At 31.7% G+C, this 19,239-nt stretch overlaps 1 protein-coding gene across 5 annotated transcripts in view; it reads left to right on the top strand.

Annotated features, from left to right (window-relative positions):
• Positions 1 to 19,239, top strand: part of LOC140046512 (rap guanine nucleotide exchange factor 1-like) — a 66,639-nt gene that overhangs the window by 38,912 nt on the left and 8,488 nt on the right. For 2 of the 5 annotated variants that reach the window (XM_072091180.1, XM_072091178.1), the window contains exons 2-12: positions 1,395 to 1,609; positions 10,571 to 10,631; positions 11,008 to 11,119; positions 12,325 to 12,591; positions 13,426 to 13,623; positions 13,936 to 14,552; positions 15,343 to 15,569; positions 15,954 to 16,063; positions 16,678 to 16,798; positions 17,094 to 17,166; positions 19,014 to 19,185. In XM_072091180.1, coding sequence (XP_071947281.1) covers positions 1,395 to 1,609; positions 10,571 to 10,631; positions 11,008 to 11,119; positions 12,325 to 12,591; positions 13,426 to 13,623; positions 13,936 to 14,552; positions 15,343 to 15,569; positions 15,954 to 16,063; positions 16,678 to 16,798; positions 17,094 to 17,166; positions 19,014 to 19,185 — 2,173 coding nt within the window. Of the gene's footprint in view, positions 1 to 110; positions 308 to 1,394; positions 1,610 to 1,788; positions 2,170 to 9,229; positions 9,865 to 10,570; positions 10,632 to 11,007; positions 11,120 to 12,324; positions 12,592 to 13,425; positions 13,624 to 13,935; positions 14,553 to 15,342; positions 15,570 to 15,953; positions 16,064 to 16,677; positions 16,799 to 17,093; positions 17,167 to 19,013; positions 19,186 to 19,239 lie in introns of those variants that run through there. The other 3 variants (XM_072091179.1, XM_072091182.1, XM_072091181.1) reach the window with 3 other exon arrangements.

Raw genomic sequence — 19,239 nt, forward strand, 5'->3', positions numbered from 1 at the left:
AACAAGAAAAAATGTTTTCATCTTCACCGTAAGGCCTATTACAACACTTTAGCTCCACTGGTGGTGGAGTAGGTTTGCTGTACTTGTAATGCTTGGCAGTTCATTTCTTTTTGGATGTTCAGAACTTTGTGATGTTTCTTTGTGAGTTTGCTGAAGAAGTATCCAGAAATATTGGAATTATATACATGTAAAATCTGTGTGGAGTTGTATCAGTGTCAATGAGACATACCAAAGTGTTTGTTTGTTTAAAGTGTGTATAATTGTATAGCACTGTAGACTACAATGGGTTGGTTAGAAGTAATCAGAGGTAAGGCTTAATACTGGTCTAATTTAATAAGTTTTGACTTACTTAAAGTAATCATCAGCAACTATTGTTAACAGTTCAAGTTACATATTAAGACGTTTAATACTTAATAGCAAGATTAATGTGTCTTTAATATGCTATGGAGACTTGGTCTTTCTATGAGATGATCTTTTAAGAGCCCCTATGGTCGCATTGTGGTTTTACCATTTTATACATGGTAGACATTGGACTTTACCTATAACATTCCTTTTTAGCAAATTCTTTTTAACTTGAAGAGGAATGTTTTACTTATTTTTCACAAGCAACTATTGTTACATTGTTATTAATGTGTAGATGCATTACACAATAATTATATATATTGTTTCATTTTATTATGACCTGTTTGTGAATTTATATGCGTTGCATACTCGTTCTCACCGTCTTTTTTTTTCGTGAAAATATTTTTATGACGATCATTGAACCATCAAGTTTGATATGATTGTTATATCTCAATTGAGTTGAAAGGGTACTTTTTTACAATATACAAAGACATCAGAATATTTTTCTCACAGGTTTACAGTTGGGGGAATAAAATGCTGTAGTATATAGAAAATTGGAGTACTGTTAGTTAAAAATGATGGATTTTCCAAGTTGACGTTTAGTTGTAGTTTGGGCGTCATAAAATGAAAGGCAACTACTGTAAGCTAAATCGTACAGTACGTACTCAGAAGGATGGCTTAAAATGGTGTTTTGGTTGTTTTGATTAATTATGGATGTTTCATACTTCCATATGTTCTCACTATATGTATATTAGTTTGTTTCAATATAGTAGAAATGTATTGTACTGCAATTAACTGGATCTCTATGACTACAGAACATATAAATATTGTATTAAACAAGTTTGAAGAGTATCAAAATGAATAAGTAAAGCAAGGCCATAGCCACCAGTAAGATTGGTAACGTTTCAACCTGACCACTTTACGACAGAGGTCTTTCACAAATCTGTAGTCAGTACATAGATTGTTCCCTTTTCTTCTTGTGGCTATAGCACTGTGCAGTAGAATTATTGAGACATGGCCCCTAAATATTATTTACTCTTTTCTATATGTAGATTCGAGCAATAGCAGTTATGCCTCGAAGACACTTCCATCGACATTCAGCAAGTCTGGGTTTTATAGAACCATGAAGAAGAACTTCACAAAGCAGATTGACAGTCCAGACAGAATGAAGCAGAAGAGCAAGACATTAACACGCAAACATAAGACACCTAAAAGTAGTAAGGCCACATCCTTGGACGCTGAGTCTCCTAGAAACTCCATGTTAAAGGTAAGGCTGTTTGTCTTTTGGGAAAATACTTTCAGGATACAATACTTAGTAACTAAAAATAAAAGGCTCAAGGCAAGTTTGACCTGGAACTAAGAGCAGCTGAAGTGACTATACCTTTAGTTTAGGTTCTAGTGGTTAAAGATAAATATTTTGGCACACATGGCCTTTCATACATATAATAAACATAAAAGACAATAACTAGCGACTTGGCAAGTCCACACCTTTTTAGTTTTTATTTACATACATTAATAAACACGTACACTACTCCTAATTTTCAAAAGCTGGGTTTTCAACAACAAAATTGAGCCAGTTAGCAAATTGTGTTGCTTTCAGTTGAGTTTTTTAGGTCAGTTGTGCTTAGTCAAGACCAGTTCCTTTCAGTCTGAGTTCAGTTCCAGGTCAACAAAAGTCGCTTTTTAAAAAAAATTTTAATTTCACAATTTTAAGTGGATTCTTCTGTAAAAATGTTAAAAAATTGTAGTTGGTGAAAAAAACACATTAAAAGCACATTATTATAAAATCTTTTTTAATAGTACAATATGGTCTCTGATGCTTATTCGGTAAGTTTTAGATTAAATGGGTTTTACTGATTTTATAGTTGATTTGAATGATATTCTGAGGATTAAATTTTGGCTTGAAATTTGTGCTCACTGATGTTCTGGGTGTGTATCGCTAATTGGAGCATGTCAGGTTGCAGTATAAATACTTAACTGGCGTGTGTACTGAAAGAATTGTGTGACCGATAAGTGTGCCTAACAATTTTCCACTCGAAGCATTTAGGAAACAACTTTCATAAAACAAAAATACAATCATTATATAATTTTGATGAAAATTACTAAATGAAAGTTCAGGTAATCATAATTTGCATAGATGCTCAATATGTTGTTTGAAGTATGGCAAATATGGAATTGAGCAAAATATGAAGCAAAATATAGTTTTCTATAGTAAAAACATTGCCAATATAATTGACGTAGTTTTTAACAAACTTCTATCACTAATTTGCAATTACTGTAGAGTTGAATGCTAGAAAAGTTTGCATGGCTGGTTGCCTTTTGGTTTGTAGTTTTTAAATGCACTACTAGTACTATACTCAAGTTTTGCTAATAATAATTTTATTTGGTCTGTTTGTCGCATAGCCATCATATTATGGCTAAAATCAGTTTGTCGTATAAATGAAAAAAACATCTTATTATATTTATTGTTTCTAAATTAATTAATTACCAGTATGTCACCAGGCAGGTTTACTGTAGAATTTGTGTACTGGTAATTTATAAAAAATAATAAATATTTTTAAAGTCAAAATTGCTACAGAATTATACTGTAAACAGTTTAGAATCTCCAGTATTGATTTTGTTGTTGTGTTAATACCAAAAATGAAGTTTTGACCATCTGAAATTAGTCAAAAGTAAATGGTATTCTAGCCTTATTCATGTGTCTCGTGACCATGTCTGATATACTGTAGTCTACATCTGTACCAGCACTTAAATGGTATTAGAAGAAATGTTTTAGCTGCATGCAATTTTAAAAAGAGTTAAACTGACTTATTGATTGAAGTTAAATTGATAAAAGATAAATGTTTCTAAATTTTACATTTACTAGAGTGCTTGGTTTTTAAAGTGCATGCAATTGTTTACTGTACCATATATGTACAGTGTATAAATACCTAATAATACCATCCGAATGATCCAGCAACCAATAAACGTGTTGGCTGCAAACCTGCTGTATGCCAATGTTATAGCTATCTATGGTTTTATGATGTCTCAGTCTTAACAGCTATTTACATGCATAAAATGTATGTCTAGTGTGAATGTACACAGTACTGTGTGTGTTTAGTGCATTAGGGTAAATGATAAGTTGTATACATAAAGATGTGATGTATAAAAAGAAAGACACAAAATGTATTGCGTGTAACAGTACAGTATCGGTACATGTATTTGATATTTATGTGGCATACATATATTTTTTCTGTCTGGATACAGGCTGCGGATCAGATATTTGAACTTCATAATGCTATCTTGTGGTGCATCAATGATTTTCACGCTAAAACCAATGAACAAATCAGTAATATACTGTATGATGGAACTTGAATTTAAATGTTGTACAATTTGATGATAAGGCATAGGAAAGTTAATTATCTTTAAACATTTATGTTTAATGCCATGAATATAATGATTGTTAATGTTACACCTAGATTTAGATAATAAACCAAAACACAACCAGGCTGAACATAGCATGCATAAGGAACTTTAAACTGCCATTCTCTTATTTTCTATTTTATTTCATTATTTAACATTTATTCTATCTATATATTAGCTTATTTTGCTATATTATAATATTGTTTTGACAGTATTGACCTACTTCCACTAAATATCAGAGTATTATTAGTATGGCCATTACATTAACTGTGCATAGGAATTTTATCTACATATTTTGGACAGGATTTAATTGGCTTATTATATTTCTGGGTTGTTTTATATGCTATGGATCTGCAGAGGCTATTGAATTCTCTGGCTATTAGATTGATTATTTTCACTGATTGACAGCAGTACCATGGCAACGAGGGTGTAATCATCATTTTTATTAGTCCAGAGTAGGGTTGTTATAAGCACAGCACATTTCGCTAGTGAATTAAATGTCATCGATGATACATTAGTTGTGTATGGCGTGCTATTCTTTAATCATTACAAATATTATTTGAAGACATTGTATGTCCACATCTGTTCGCCACACTCACTTGCCATTTGCAATTTTTAGTATGATTTTAAAACTGTAGACAATGACTAGACAATAGACATATATGACTAGACATGTTTGGTGGTAAATAGTTATGATTAATAATTATAAATGAGTTACTGTTTGGAAGTTCATCAAGCTGTGTTTGTTTATTCAATTTGTAAAGTTATTCTTGTCATCATTAAACTTTATCATTGACATTAAAAAGCTTTGTCATAATTACAATCATTCCATGTTTAACCCCGCCACATGACATACTGGTATACTAAGTACATTACTATTAATACTACACAACACCAACTAGTGTAGATTTCTATCCATCATCCAGTACTGTCTGCACTAAAGTGCTTAATGTGTGATCAGTTAATTCTTTTATACCATCCATGTTAATTATGAAAACTCCAATGAACCTCTTGATAGGTATCAGAATGTAACTCCAAGACAAGCTCTTCAGATCAGGGGTATGTTGGATGTTTAACAAGTGTATGTTTACGTTTAATTTTAAAAGCTATACTGCAATGATTCAACTCCAAAGGCCGATATATAAAGAAAAGTGGGTTTTCATCAAACTACTGATACAACCAAATATGGTAGTGATGGTATGACATCATTAATGTCATATATGGGCACATTTTTGTCACATAAATGTGATAGTGTAGACTGTTTAGATAGTTTATACCACACCTACCACATGATATCATTTATTAATTTCATAGAATATAGAAACCATAAATATCATGGGGTGATTAATAGGTCAAGGAATTGAAACTATTTTCTTATTTAATTTTTATCTGTTACAGTGTTGTTACTGTGTAGTGTATTTTGTTGACAGATACTGTAGCTATGACTAATAATATTATAATGGTGATTTTTATATCAACTAGCTGCGAGCGAGGTATGGTGACTCAATGCTGTAATTCTGATCATGCATAAAGATCAAGCTCACTGATGCGAAATGCTGATTAAGTTTGTAAATTATTTACAATAACTCTAGGCTTCAACTGTTGTGTGCATTCATTTTACTAAAGCGCCCTCTACTATCGAAGTATTCGAAATCTACAGTACATATCGATTATTTATAAACAACAACCCATTTCATGCCAGGTACTCATAGTACAGACTTGTCTGTTTGAAACATTCTCAACTGTAAATATCAAAAATTTCAATCCATTACAAAAATTATTTTTAGAAAGTACACCAAATCTACTTAATCATTTTTTTTTTAAATTCACATGTTTATTTTGATATTTGATTGGGAATTTTGAGTTACTGCAAATGTGATGGATAAAAAAAAAGATAGTCAAGCCTTGTTATACAAGGGTAACTCCCACACATAGGTGAATAGAAGATAACCATGCCATCCGTATCTCCCATTGCCAGGAACAGACCTAGGGTTTTCCCTACTTTTCCCCATGGTTTTGATCCTATTGTTGTATCTGGAATAAGTTTTGAATAAACAATATAACTAGAGTGTTGTGTCAATCTACTGCAGTACTATAATGTATATTATCAGTTCATTGTACATTTAGTGCTCTTTCTCTTTTTGGTTTATAATCTTGAATTGAACTTTCTATTGATTCAAGTCCTAAAATAAAATTATTTAAAGGTTTCTATCATTTAAAAAAAACATTACTTTACAGGGTAGTATCGTTTCTGTAGTATACTTTGTAACAATGAAACTTAATACAGGAAAATTTGAAAAACAATTAAAAATAGGCTGAGTGCATTTTGAGTATTAATCAAAAATAAAAGGGAAAATAAAATACATTTATCTTGAAAATATCTTTATGTAATATTGTATGAAGTTGATTTTAATAGCAAATTGTGTCATTGTATTTCAAACACTTATATTCAGTATTTTATTTCCTTGTGCATTCATTAACCCATTAAAAATGTATTACGGTATCCCCCAAAATCATGAAAAATTTAAATTAATTAAATCAGACTTTGAATACGTTATTTTGTAGTTTTAATAAAGTTAATCACTTCCATGGAAAAAAAATATGTTTTCACCAATAAATTGACAAAATAAATGGTTAAATTCAACCAAAATCCCACTGGCTAGCAGCCAATTTGGCTGTTTTTTGCTTTAAATTAATTTTTTTTCAGGTAAATAAATACATTTTTTTTCGATCAATTTTTTGGTCAAAGTGGATAACTATTATGTTACATTAAAATGGCATATTCAACAAAAATGTTGTTAAGAATTATTTTTTCGGGGTGACAATACATCTTTAAAAATATTTTTAAATTTCAAGAAACTTAGCACAGAACTTAACTGCTTTAAGACTGTGTTAAGCTGACCAAAGTCAGTCAAAATCTGAGCTCGCAAAATCCTCAGCCCGTGTGACCAAAATATACAGGCTAACTAAAAATTAAAATGATCTTGATGGGTAGGCCTACTTAAGAAAAAAAAATGTTCTTTAAATTCATATTCGTACTGCTTAATAGAAACTGGCCCTAAAAGAATGGAAGGAAATGAAGTCATTGTACTAAAACTTGTATTGGTATCCTTGTTGATTGAAATCCATTCTATCACCTTATAAATAGATATCTGCTTCTTCAATTAATAAACTACAGTATTTACAATATATAGTGTTGTGATTGTTTTTTAAGCTTGCTTGCGGTACTTCAAAATAGAACCTTACTAAGATTAGGATATGGACTTATGTCTGAGGACCACAACTCATTGTTAAACTATTAAATAGTATTATACATACATGTGGTGATTTACTATAACTACAGTAATTCTGTGATGGCCAGTATCCATGGGTGTGACATTGCCAAATAACCAGGTTGATTTTGTTTTAATTTTATTTGGAATTCTTTTTGGCTTGCCAAATATTATTCTGTGATATTGAAGAGGAGAAAAAAAAGTTACCAACAAGTGAACCTGGTTCTTCTTACTCCGCCCCCCCCCCCCATTCCCCAACATTTCATTTTGCAATTAAAAGACTTTACAGAGCAAAATTAAACCTGATCAACAATTGATTGGTTCTTTTGAACTCTTGTTTTAAGAATGCCAATTTACTGATTACTTGAAGTTTGCTTTTGAATTGAAAGTAAACATGTTATTATTAATTTATTTACCCTCAAATTTTAACCAGTTATTTCCTTACAATAGAAAGTACACTCAAGAGTTTAGTTTATGGTTGCTCGAGCACCATTAATGTTTAGAAATAACCAGAGGATATTGAGGAAGAAAGAAAACAAAAACCATGCAGATTCATTATCTCTTGAACATAGAATTTCATAGGGAACTTTCCCCGTGAAGTGACCTATGACCTGTCCATTCAACCCAGAATCTGCCAAAACTGTGTTGAGGATTCAAGCAAGGAAACACATCCCAATATCCCTGCATGTGCACAATGACATAACTAGTTCCTAGGTCGTAGGTCGTCACAAATTAAAACCAGCAAAGGGTAAATGCACTTTTAAAGGAGGTATCATGATTCAGTGCCAGAGGTTGTATCGAACTATAATAAATTATCAAATTAAAATTGCAACACAATAGAATTTATGAGATTTAATTAATTTATATTTCAATTACTTTCATAAAAGTAAAGTTAACATCTTGAAATTATGACCCAAGGCAGAAGTAGAGTGTAATAATTTGCTATAGTTTCTGGTTAAATTACTCAGAATTGCCTATTCACTGAGGAACATCAGCCCTAAGTGAATAGAGGCCTATAGTAATCGGAATAACCTACACTCTAAATTGGCAAACTCGAAATAGGCAAAGTATATTTTTGATTATAGCTTTTCTTACAGTTTACAACAAAATATTGCTATACGATTGCTACTCATGTAGTATTTATTGTTTGGTTCAATGAGATTTTTGTTTTTTCTAAATGATGTTATTGCAATTGCATTGTTCATAATCCCGGAAGTTTGTAGTTTCTATTTCCCTTAACATATGTATACAATGTTATTATGTACTGCAATAATAATTGTTTTAGTACACAGTATGTATTGTTTGTCTCTGTTTTGTTTTTACTATTTTTGTTACAATACAGATTACTGATTGTGTTTTTGTCAAAATGTTCATACGGATCTATTTTTAAGATTACAACCGTGATACATGCAAAAACTGGATTAAAATATAATATTACCAAAAATATAAATCTACTTGTTCCTATACTTTAAAATGTTCTGTGGTAGAACCTCCTTTGGGGAGGATAGGATACCCCTATTTCAGGAGACAACATTACATGTTTTAAAACTATAGTGGTCAAGCCCTCTTCAGAGGAAACCATATTGGGATCCTTTTAGGTGTTCTACCAACAATTAAGTTAGCTGAAGTTATATCTGCACAATGTAAAAAAAAACATTATTTCAGTTACAGAAAGAATGTTTTTTTTTAAACTACAGTATTGTTTTTATTTAAATGCCATTTCACATTGGTCCTGTTTACAGACAGACTAACAAGAGTATGTCACAGACACTAACGCTAAATGTGTCTGAGCATATACCCTTAAAATGTAAACATCAAGTCAAAGTTACAACACATTGCGAAATTGTGATTTTAATTTAGACATCAATCTGTAAAAAGAAAATTGTGCAAAGTATTGAATGTCGTTCTATAAAGATGCGGGTATGTTACTCATAAGCAAATGCATTAAAGGCTTTTATTACCTCAGCTGTAGGATCAAGTTTATTGAGGAATTATACTTATTCGCTGGTTAGACAAACCTAAACACTCGCTATTTAGCTTTGAGTGGTGAAGGTGTATACAAAGCAAAAAAACCTGATTAATTTATTACTATTTTCCAAGTATCGACAAAAGGTTATTTATATATGTTTAGGAATTCTGAGATTCTATTATTTTGGTTTGCTTCATCTGATTTTACTGGAAAATAAATATTCAATTTAATATTGACGGCTGTAAATTTGTCCAAAGGAATCGTGTAAACTCGTTGTTTCTGAAGATTTAATGTCCATTTTGAAGTACCCCTGTACCATCACTTGAAAAGATTACAGAAGGTGTTTGACCTTTGACCTACAGGGCTTCTACATTGATGAAAATGAGCAAGTATTATAGTACCAATAGTTATTTATACTTCAACGATTCAAAGTCGCTTAAGTTAGTATAAAGACGATAATATAAGTAAATGTTTTCTACCATCTCTATGATGATCATGGATACAAAACTTAGATGTTTCAGCGATGGTTCATGTTATGTAATCTTTTTAATCCGCACGATTTCCTTTTTACTCTACGCAACAGAATTTGATAATCCGGCTACACCTCTTCCTTTAAAAGTCGTTCCGGGATATTTTTACTAGAATACTTATATCTACCATTCATTTCACACTTCTGGGAATTCAAAGGAATACATCATTATTCAGAAATTGTTCTCCAATGAAAAAGCAATGATATAACGTTTTGTACAATTTGAGGAAAATATTGGAATACTTGTTTTTTATTGGATCACCATGTATCATTTTGAGTATTCACAACTTGTGTCGAGTATTGTGACGCTGCAGAGGAATAAGGTTAAAGTTTTAGTCATCGATGAAAAAGTAATTTTTTTGTTTTTTAAATTTGTATTCTTTTAAAGTATTATCAAGCCTATTTGTTTGAAGGTTAATATATGTATGTACCATGACTGTAGCCACGAGAAATAAAGTGGTGTATTGATCGCAAGAAAAGGGCCACAGGGTTATGAAATTGTTCACCTTGTTAAAACCTTACAAACCCTACTGGTGGCTATGGCTCTGATGTAGAAAGAGTTTGTATGGGTGCCACAGATACAAAGGTCTTTAGAAAGAGTTACAAGCTCTATCAATAAACATAATAATTTGTATTCAAATCTTTCATACTGTGTTGTAATTTTCAGGTTGAGAAAAGTAGTAGTAAATTGAGTTGCATGAAATATGTCTTTATTGGTGCATGAGGGGATTTTGAATTTAATGATAATAAAATATTATAACAAGTTTTTTAATGTTCGTTTTAAATATGTCTTTATAGTGCATGAATGGAGTTCAAATTTAATAATGATAAAATATAATTTTTTAATAAAATAAAAAACAGTTTTTAATGAGTTGTTCAGTACCACACTGGTGTACAAGACTGGTGTGGTTTATTTCAAATGACATAAATTTGCTGTAATTAAACAACGCTGTAATTGCATTTACCACTTGATTTAAGAAAAAGGATATTAAATTGAAAAATTGTTTTTATTAATTAATATTGCTTATTTATATTATTTTTATTTTCCTATTGTAGGATGTCGACCGTATTCGAAATGCAGAGAAGCAAGTAACGCTGGCACTGAGGTGGTTTCAAAGTAAGTTCTTTTAATAGTAAGGGATCATGTCAAAGTTATTCCACTGCAGTTACTGCAGGCCTATTTAGAAAGCATTTTATCATACATAATACTGTTTGCAGTGACTGTCTCATCATCATATACAAAAAAAAACTAACATCATATGTTGTTGTAGTAAAATAATGTAGTTACTGCAGTGCAGTAAAATAATTGTTTATATTTATATATAAATACCTGCACCAGAGCTGGTGGATAGGGCTTCAACATGGCATCTGATTTAAGACAGCCATATTGTGAAGGGACTTTTAATGTGTTGAACTTTGATGCTATTAGAGTTTGCTATTTACTTTATAACATTTTTTTTGAAATGACAATTATGATTTGTTTACATTTACAGAGGTTATAGATAAGGAGGTGATGACCATGCTGTCAAACACTGCCACCAAGGTGCTTCAAGAAGTCATTGAATTGCATACAATACTTAAAACAACATTAAACAATGAAGACAGGTTAGTGTTATTTTGTTTTTATTAAACAGTATTTTGCACAGACTCACCTTAGAAGGCGAAACGGCCTAGCTTCAATGTGATCTAGTTCTTTCTAGAGAGCATTTGTTGTGTACAGCACTGTTTCTAACCTCTGGTAGGGGACATCTTTGGGACCCAACATAGTATCCTCTTATAAACAAATAAATAAATGTTCATTCCCTCATTCCTTTCTTGAAAAGTGTCTCCTTTAAAGCATTACAGTTAATATGGATGGCACGTTTTTGAACTGACTCCAGAAAAGGTGATGATTAGCTTAAATTTAAAGAGTGACAGGAAGTGTAATGATACTTGGGTCTATTCAGACCTTCAGAGATTTCCAGAGGTTTAAAGTGCTGTAGAAGCCACCTCTTTCGTTCACTGCAAAATCCTAATATACAAAATGAATGGATGTAGTACCTCAATTTCTGACACAATATCTGAACTTTGTAGGTCAGATCATACCCTTGGTACAATCTGTATAGCCACATCCAGATTTAGAAACAGGTATCCATGGGTGTAGGTGACAGAGATGCCAGTTTCAAGCTGTCATAGGTGTATTTCTTTTTGCTTCTGGCAGTACTGTAATATGGAATTATTATAGTTATTATCTTTTATTCTCTTATTATTATTCTCCTATTAAATGTCACATTATTTATATAAAGATTAAATCTTGGTATTGAATAGTCTAAGCATTCCAGACTTTGTAACAAGACACCAAATTACAGACTGATTACATGTCATTACATGTGTTATGTCTCACTGAAACATATAGAGTACAGATAGAGTACAGATAGAGTACAAATAGAGTACAGATAGAGTACAGATAGAGTACAGATAGAGTACAGATAGAGTACAGATAGAGTACAGATAGAGTACAGATAGAGTACAGATAAATAATAATATTAAAGTAAATACTCTATGAAGGAGTTTTATTCGAAAATACCCTTTTTTGTATTTATGTTATACTATTAGATTGCCTATAAATAGGAAAAAATACAACGCAATTAATAAAATTTAGTAAAAAACGTTTAATTCCAAAGGATTTTCTATGGGGGCATTTATTCAACATGGGGTGTTTATTTGAATAAATATGGTGAATTTGTTGTGAAACATCTATACCCTTCTCTTTGAGGAGGTTATTTCTGTGATTTATTTTAAATAATTTTTGTTATCAATTCATCTTCTAGCACAACTGTAATGTCTGAACAGAGCAGAGTTAATCAGAATCTAGCCAAGTTGATTCACTGGGCAGACAAGGAGATGCTCAATGGCCACAAAGACATTGATAAGGCCTCAATAAAGATCATCACAAAAGACATGGCCGAAGGGGTGTCTGATCTCGTAAAACTTACCGTCACAAAAATTGAAGAAAAAGAACAGTTACAACAACGTCGTCATTCTGAAACGCAAGTTACACCAAGGATTAAGCGCTTATCTTCATTAGACCCGTCGGAGTAAGTTTTTCTTTAATATTGTGATGTATATCATTTATGCAAATAAGTATGGAAACACAAGTAAACAAGTATGTAGGGGTAAGAAGTCATGAAAGAAAATTATAAAGGCTTGAAGTAGAAAGTTCAAACATTCCTAATGTTTAAATTAGTAGGCCTACATTATTTATTGGACAAACAGCAAAACTTAAATGTTGCAGATTAGATTACAGAATTTAACAAGCAACTACAGTAAATTCCTTGAAATTCAAACTTGAGAATACTAAAGTCCAGGTATTTCCTGATAGGAATGTTTTGTAAAAACCTGGTATTAGCTTGATTTTGATAGTACGTCACCAAGGAGATATTGAACAGTATTAAAAATAAGAATCCAATTCAACATTTTATTATTTTTCTTTTTTTTTTCATAAAAAAATATTTATATTCATTTATTTATTCAACAATAAAATAAATTATTAAAAAGTACAATAATATATAAGTAGTAGTGTAGTATTCAGCAAGATAATAAGTTATTTTATATATTAAACTATTACATCTCTTGGTGACGTACTATCAAAATCAAGCTAATACCAGGTTTTTACAAAACATTCCTATCAGGAAATACATGGACTTTAGTATTCTCAAGTTTGAATTTCAAGGAATTTACTGTAGTTGCTTGTTAAATTGTGTAATCTAATCTGCAACATTTAAGTTTTGCTGTTCATAATTGCAACAATTTATATTTTTTAAATAAAAATAAAACACCTAAAAATATTTTAATTTTTAAACATTTTTTCTGGTGAAAATATAAATTTAAATATTATTGTATTAAACACTTTTGTCATTTTGTGATTTTAGTATGTCCAATGACATATATGATACACCACCACTAAGTCCACGAGAACGAGAGATCCTGGAAAAGACTCCACTGACATCATGGCCATCAGATGGTGATATTCATAATGGTTGTCATAGTGATCCAGGGGAAGATTGCACCCCTCCCCCAAAGCCATTCCTACCTGAAAACCGAGTTATAATTAGGCAGCAGTTGGAGATGTGAGTACAGTATTTTTTTTTTTTATGTTGCCAATTTTGTCCCCAATGATTTTGAACCAACTCAGCCGATTCTCAATACTGTATTAAATTTTTTCCAGTATTGTTGGCAAATTCTGGTATCACATCACATGTGTTTCATACCTGTATCATAAGGTACACTGTATTAGATACATAGTGCACTATATTATGAGATTTGCCTATGATACGGGACAAACATTGCCATAATGTGGAGATTACAGTACTGAAAATCAGGTGGCAGTTTTATTTATCACTGTAAAATACTAGAAATAAAATTATAAAATTTCTTTTCAGGATTGATCCTATTCCACCCGCTCTACCACCTAAGCTTCGCTATTCAACATGTGATCACTCAAATTGGACTGACCCAGGAAGGGACTTAAATCGTTCAATCTCAAGTAGTTCAGGCTCATTGATGAGTCATCAATCGGACATAAGTAGCTCTGGAAGCTCTGCCAGCCGTACTGACTCGAAACGAAGCAGCCAAATATCTAGTACTACAAGCGAGGATCGTGTCTCTTTAGAATCTTCGCAAATATTATATGATAAAGAAAATCGAAGGCCGTCGCCAATTCCTGATCATTTAAGTATTCATTTGCATCCTGTGTCGGCGAATTACGATACAGGTTCGGAAACGTCTGATACCGGTGTTTTGAGTGATACACCGCCGGCGTTGCCTGAAAAAAGGCGGTATTTTCTTGGTCGTAAGCTTTCCGATTATGAGAATGTACCGGATGAGCGTAAACTTTCTGATTATGATAATAATACGGCCAATGATACTCCGATTCATGAACGCTTAGTGATTTCAATGGACGATGGACAATGCCGCTTACCTAGGGATATGGTTTTTGATGAAACCCCTGTTGATACAATTGATGGCATTGAAGATGGAGAGGAAGCACCTAGTCACAGTGAGTATAATCTGGAATGTATGATACTAAACTATAATTGCAATTCAATTTATTTTCCAGAAAGACATATACATTCTATACATTGTTTTTTTTTTATTTCGAATCTTCACTATGTGCAAAATCAAAACAGATTTATGACGACATAATTAATGAGAAGAATTAGTTTCAAAAAGATGTTGCTGGTGACACTTTTCTTGCAGATTTTAGAAAATTGATAAATTCTCAGTAAATACTCTTAATATACACTAATGCAATGTAGACAAAATTCTTGTGATATCTCTTTTCTTCTCCATTATTCAACTTTGATTGGTTAAAATATAAACACAAACAAACCAATGTACAGAACAAGTGATCAAGTACCTTAATATCTATCTATATCAGGAGAATATAAATTAATACTTGCAAGCATAATGTACAATATGAATTAACAAGTACGCTTTGGTGGTTAAGATGTTTGTTTCCAATTTGAATGTTCTTGGTTCAAATCCAATCTGGGTTCATGGGGTCAGGATTTGTACTTAGACTTGTTACCACTCTCGGCTGAACATGTTCTTGATCACTGTGTAATAAAAATAAACCAAATTGCAGTACTCGCGCACATATTATGACATTGCACTCTCGATGATGTCATCAAGAATACAACAGAACATTTATTTAATATCATTTGACCCACAATCTTCCAATCAAATTTACTTTAAGTCTGTTAAAATATGAAAACGACAATAAAGCATAGGGATATGTATGGTAGGCTTATATTCATGAAGTAATACATTTTATTCATTTCTTCTAGTCAATAATTATCTTGGATTAATTGATGGATATACGGAACAGCATTTTCAGGCGTCTTTTGTCACTAATTCAATTAACACCTGCAAACCTGGTGAAAGGCGATCGTTGGATTTCCTTATATCATCGTTTCCAGACGAAACACCACCTTTTCCTTTAGAGACATGCGATTCTCCGAAGGGGAACACCTTACCTCCAAAGCTACCAGCGAAAATGAAGGATGCTCTAGGAGTAAGTTTTTTTTTATGGAACTTACAAACTAACTATAATCACATTTCATATAAATTTTTATTTAAAATTTGAGTCGACATTTTTAATTCCTTAAATTATTTAACATTTTATATTAGTATACTTTAATTATATATAATACTTTTATTATTATTATTGTTTGAAAGGGAATGTCTTCATACATTGGTTTAAGCTCATCTATTGACATCTTTGGCATTTTGTATATACTTTCTGTGTACTTTCTAATTTTTGTTTTCATGCTGAAATTAAATAAACAGTAGTAACAGCACTGAAGTATGAGGATATGCCCTCATCTACTTAGCCGCAAGCTTTCTAATATATTTAAATCAGATGAAAGTTTCAACATTCATAATTATATTTTTACAGCAGGAAAGGCAGCGGTTATATTCTACTCCAGAAAGATCTCGGGTTCAAAATCCAGAACTCAAGAAAAAATCGGATAGTATGATATATAGTAGCGAAGATGTTAAAACAAGGTACACCTGCAGTAATCGTATTTACATTTCTATCTACCCACCAAAAGACTATTTTAATTTTTGTGTCAATTAGTAACTGGTATTTTTAGACCTTTGCTACCATGTATCAAAATAACTGTAATGTTTAAAGATAACATGATTTCTGGCTTGTTTAAATTCTGAAGTCTTCTTTAGGCCAAATAATAGTGTTTTCAATTTGCAATAACCGACGACCAAACTACGTCATTTAGTTCATTTTGAACATATTGGAATATTGAGACTTGGAATATTGAAACATGTGTCCTCACCTCAACATATTTTGATGGTTTTTAGAACAAACAACAAACAACGACACATCATCAATGAACCTGACCTAGGTTGGTAGTTGGCCCTCAGCCGTTACAAATCGCAAGCTCCTTAATAGCAGTTGTTGACTATTTTGTAATTTAGCTTTCGTTAAATTTTACATCAAAATTGCTTTATTACATTCATCAAGCATTCTTAGGTGTGAAAATAGCAATTTTAGACTCTTATACTCATGTTTAGTACATTACAATAGCTAATAGCTGAAATAAAATTTTTTTTTCTGTATTATACTTTTTTTTAAATTAAAATTACTTTATTCTTTATTGTAGTGGGTTAGAAAACCCTGCATCTTATCAAACTTCGGACACAGATATCGATGATGAAGGCCGAGGAATTCTTAATAAAACAGATGTATCCGAATACCTTGTAAGAAGTGAAGAAACTCCATCGGTAAGTTATAAATGCACAGACTCCTACGCTAACCCAATATTATCCTTTAGAAATAATGCAATTAAAGGTATTGTTTCACACAATACAGTAGAACTCCTTTTAGAGAACATCTCCAGGATCAAACAAAGTTCCCCTTAATTGAGGTGTCCCCTGAATAGGGTTGGCCGTAGTGTTGATCGATTGCGTCATGATTGGTCTCTCCTTTGCATTGCACTTTTAAATCATTGCGATGCGTCCTTGTGAAAACCGAGCTTAACTATGGTTGTAATGTATATCATCATTTTTTTCTAAACAGGATGGAAGTCCTCCAATTCGAGGTGGTCCAGTTGATGCCCTAATTGTGTATGCTGCTGACATGGACAAAAAGGGTAAGAAAAATATATCATTTAATTCTTTGAATAAAAGGCCACTGCTGTAAGAACTACTGAAGCTCATTGCTTGAAAATCACCGTAGCAACTAGCAGGTTTTTCATAATTGCTACTTAAAGTTTATGTTGACTGGTTGTAATTTTAGGAAACTTGGTCTGAGGCTAGATCTGCAAATTTTTTCAGTTTAAGAAACTTGCAAGTTTATGTATTTTGTGTTAATTTATCAAAAATTGTCTTACTTATTTGCAAGTGTTGTGTTTTCAAAGGTTTGCTAATGTATAAATGCCCTAAAGCTGTGTGTTTCATGAGATATGATTAAACAAATATCGATATATTTTTATAATGTCAGCGTTATAAACTGAAATGATAAACACTCTAATATCTTGGCATTTACTAGGCTTACTCAGATTCTGAATAAATTGAATTGACTTTTGATATTTATTTGTACTTAATCTATCAGGGTTTTCATTATTCCCTGACCTATTTTCCATTACTATTGATTCAACATTGACCTCTCATAGCTCAGCAGATCAAGGTTACTGTCAATTTGTTCTTAATAATAAAAACTTGTTAAATCTCACTTATAAGCTGTTGACTTAACACTTATACTGCCATCAGCCTATATGTATTTCATATACTATTGGACTGGAATAGCCAATTTACAAGAGGATAATAAGAAACATTATAACACACTTAAGTGTATCCTTAACATCTGATTGGTTAATTTTGTATCACATGCTATTCGGTATTAGTTCTAATGCACATAAACGTAATATTTAATGATTTTATTAATAGTTCAATTTATGCTTAGCAGTTTGAGAAATTTGTGCCACACGAGGCTTGTGAAACTTTTTACTCTCGTGCCAAAACATTTTATTCATGCATTTTATTCTACTGTAGTAGGCCTAACTATATATTTATAGTTAAATATTTGCATAGCCAGGTTAAAGAGTAAACAAAATACAGTTTACTGCAGTAACGCTATCTCTTTCTTGGTACATGTTATTATACAATTCATGTCATCAGTGTATTTTCTTGTGTAAAATCACAACATGCTTTAAGCAAATAACTATAACAGTACATTAAAAATAATTCTTAGCATATGTTGCCTCTCTTATTTCTCGCATATCATGATCTTTAGGCATTATTTATTAGTTACCCCAGATTTCAGCAGTATTGAGCGCACTTTTGCCCCAGAGGGAGTATATTATATTGCTGCAGCTGGTAATCAGTGTCATTGGCATTTTAACTCTCAATTTGGAAGCAAATTTATACTGTATTCAATGTTTTTATGTGATCATCTTCATTTTGATGGATGAATACTAAACATTCTAGGAAAAGTACATAAAGCATTGCAACACATATTGCGATCATCAAGTTTAGACTAGTTTAAACTTCAAAAGCTGCCTGATTTTCTTACACAAATAAGAAAAAATCATGAAAGCCTCAGGCCTAATGTACAGAATACATGAACAGAAGGTTTGAGCATTAATTCAGTTGATGTTTAAACTCTCAAAAATGTTTTGTATCTTAACACTAGTATGTCAATTCATCTGTTTATTTTGGGCACAGATAGTATAGATTTTATATTATTTTATTTATTTCTCAATGTTTCATTGGGGAGCATTCGATTTCCGAAGACCTAGGAACAAGGAACAAGTTAGCTTGCTTCCTCTCTTTATCCTTGATACCGTTTTGGTGGTTTTGACGACAAATCAATGCATTTATGACTTGATTCATCTGTCGTCATAAATCGAAAGCTCTCTATTTGTTGGGCCCTCTGTATATAATATATCTCTTGTAGTATATTAAAATTATTTATAATTTGTACTTTTTATTATTTCAGATTTAGTATTCTACGAGGCATTCTTAACAAGCTATAGGACATTTATACTACCGAAGAATCTCATAGATAAATTATTATATCGTTACCGTAAATTTCGTAATAAACCCGACACAGCAGCTCGGTTAAGCCGTAACGCATTCTTTCTTCTACTACGAGTCGCTGGAGATCTCATGTAAGTTTAAAATATAATTTCAATAAATTTTTTTCCAAAAATGGCAAAATATTC

Source organism: Antedon mediterranea, chromosome 4, assembly GCF_964355755.1.
Source record: "Antedon mediterranea chromosome 4, ecAntMedi1.1, whole genome shotgun sequence".
NCBI classification, from domain to species: Eukaryota; Metazoa; Echinodermata; class Crinoidea; order Comatulida; family Antedonidae; genus Antedon; species Antedon mediterranea.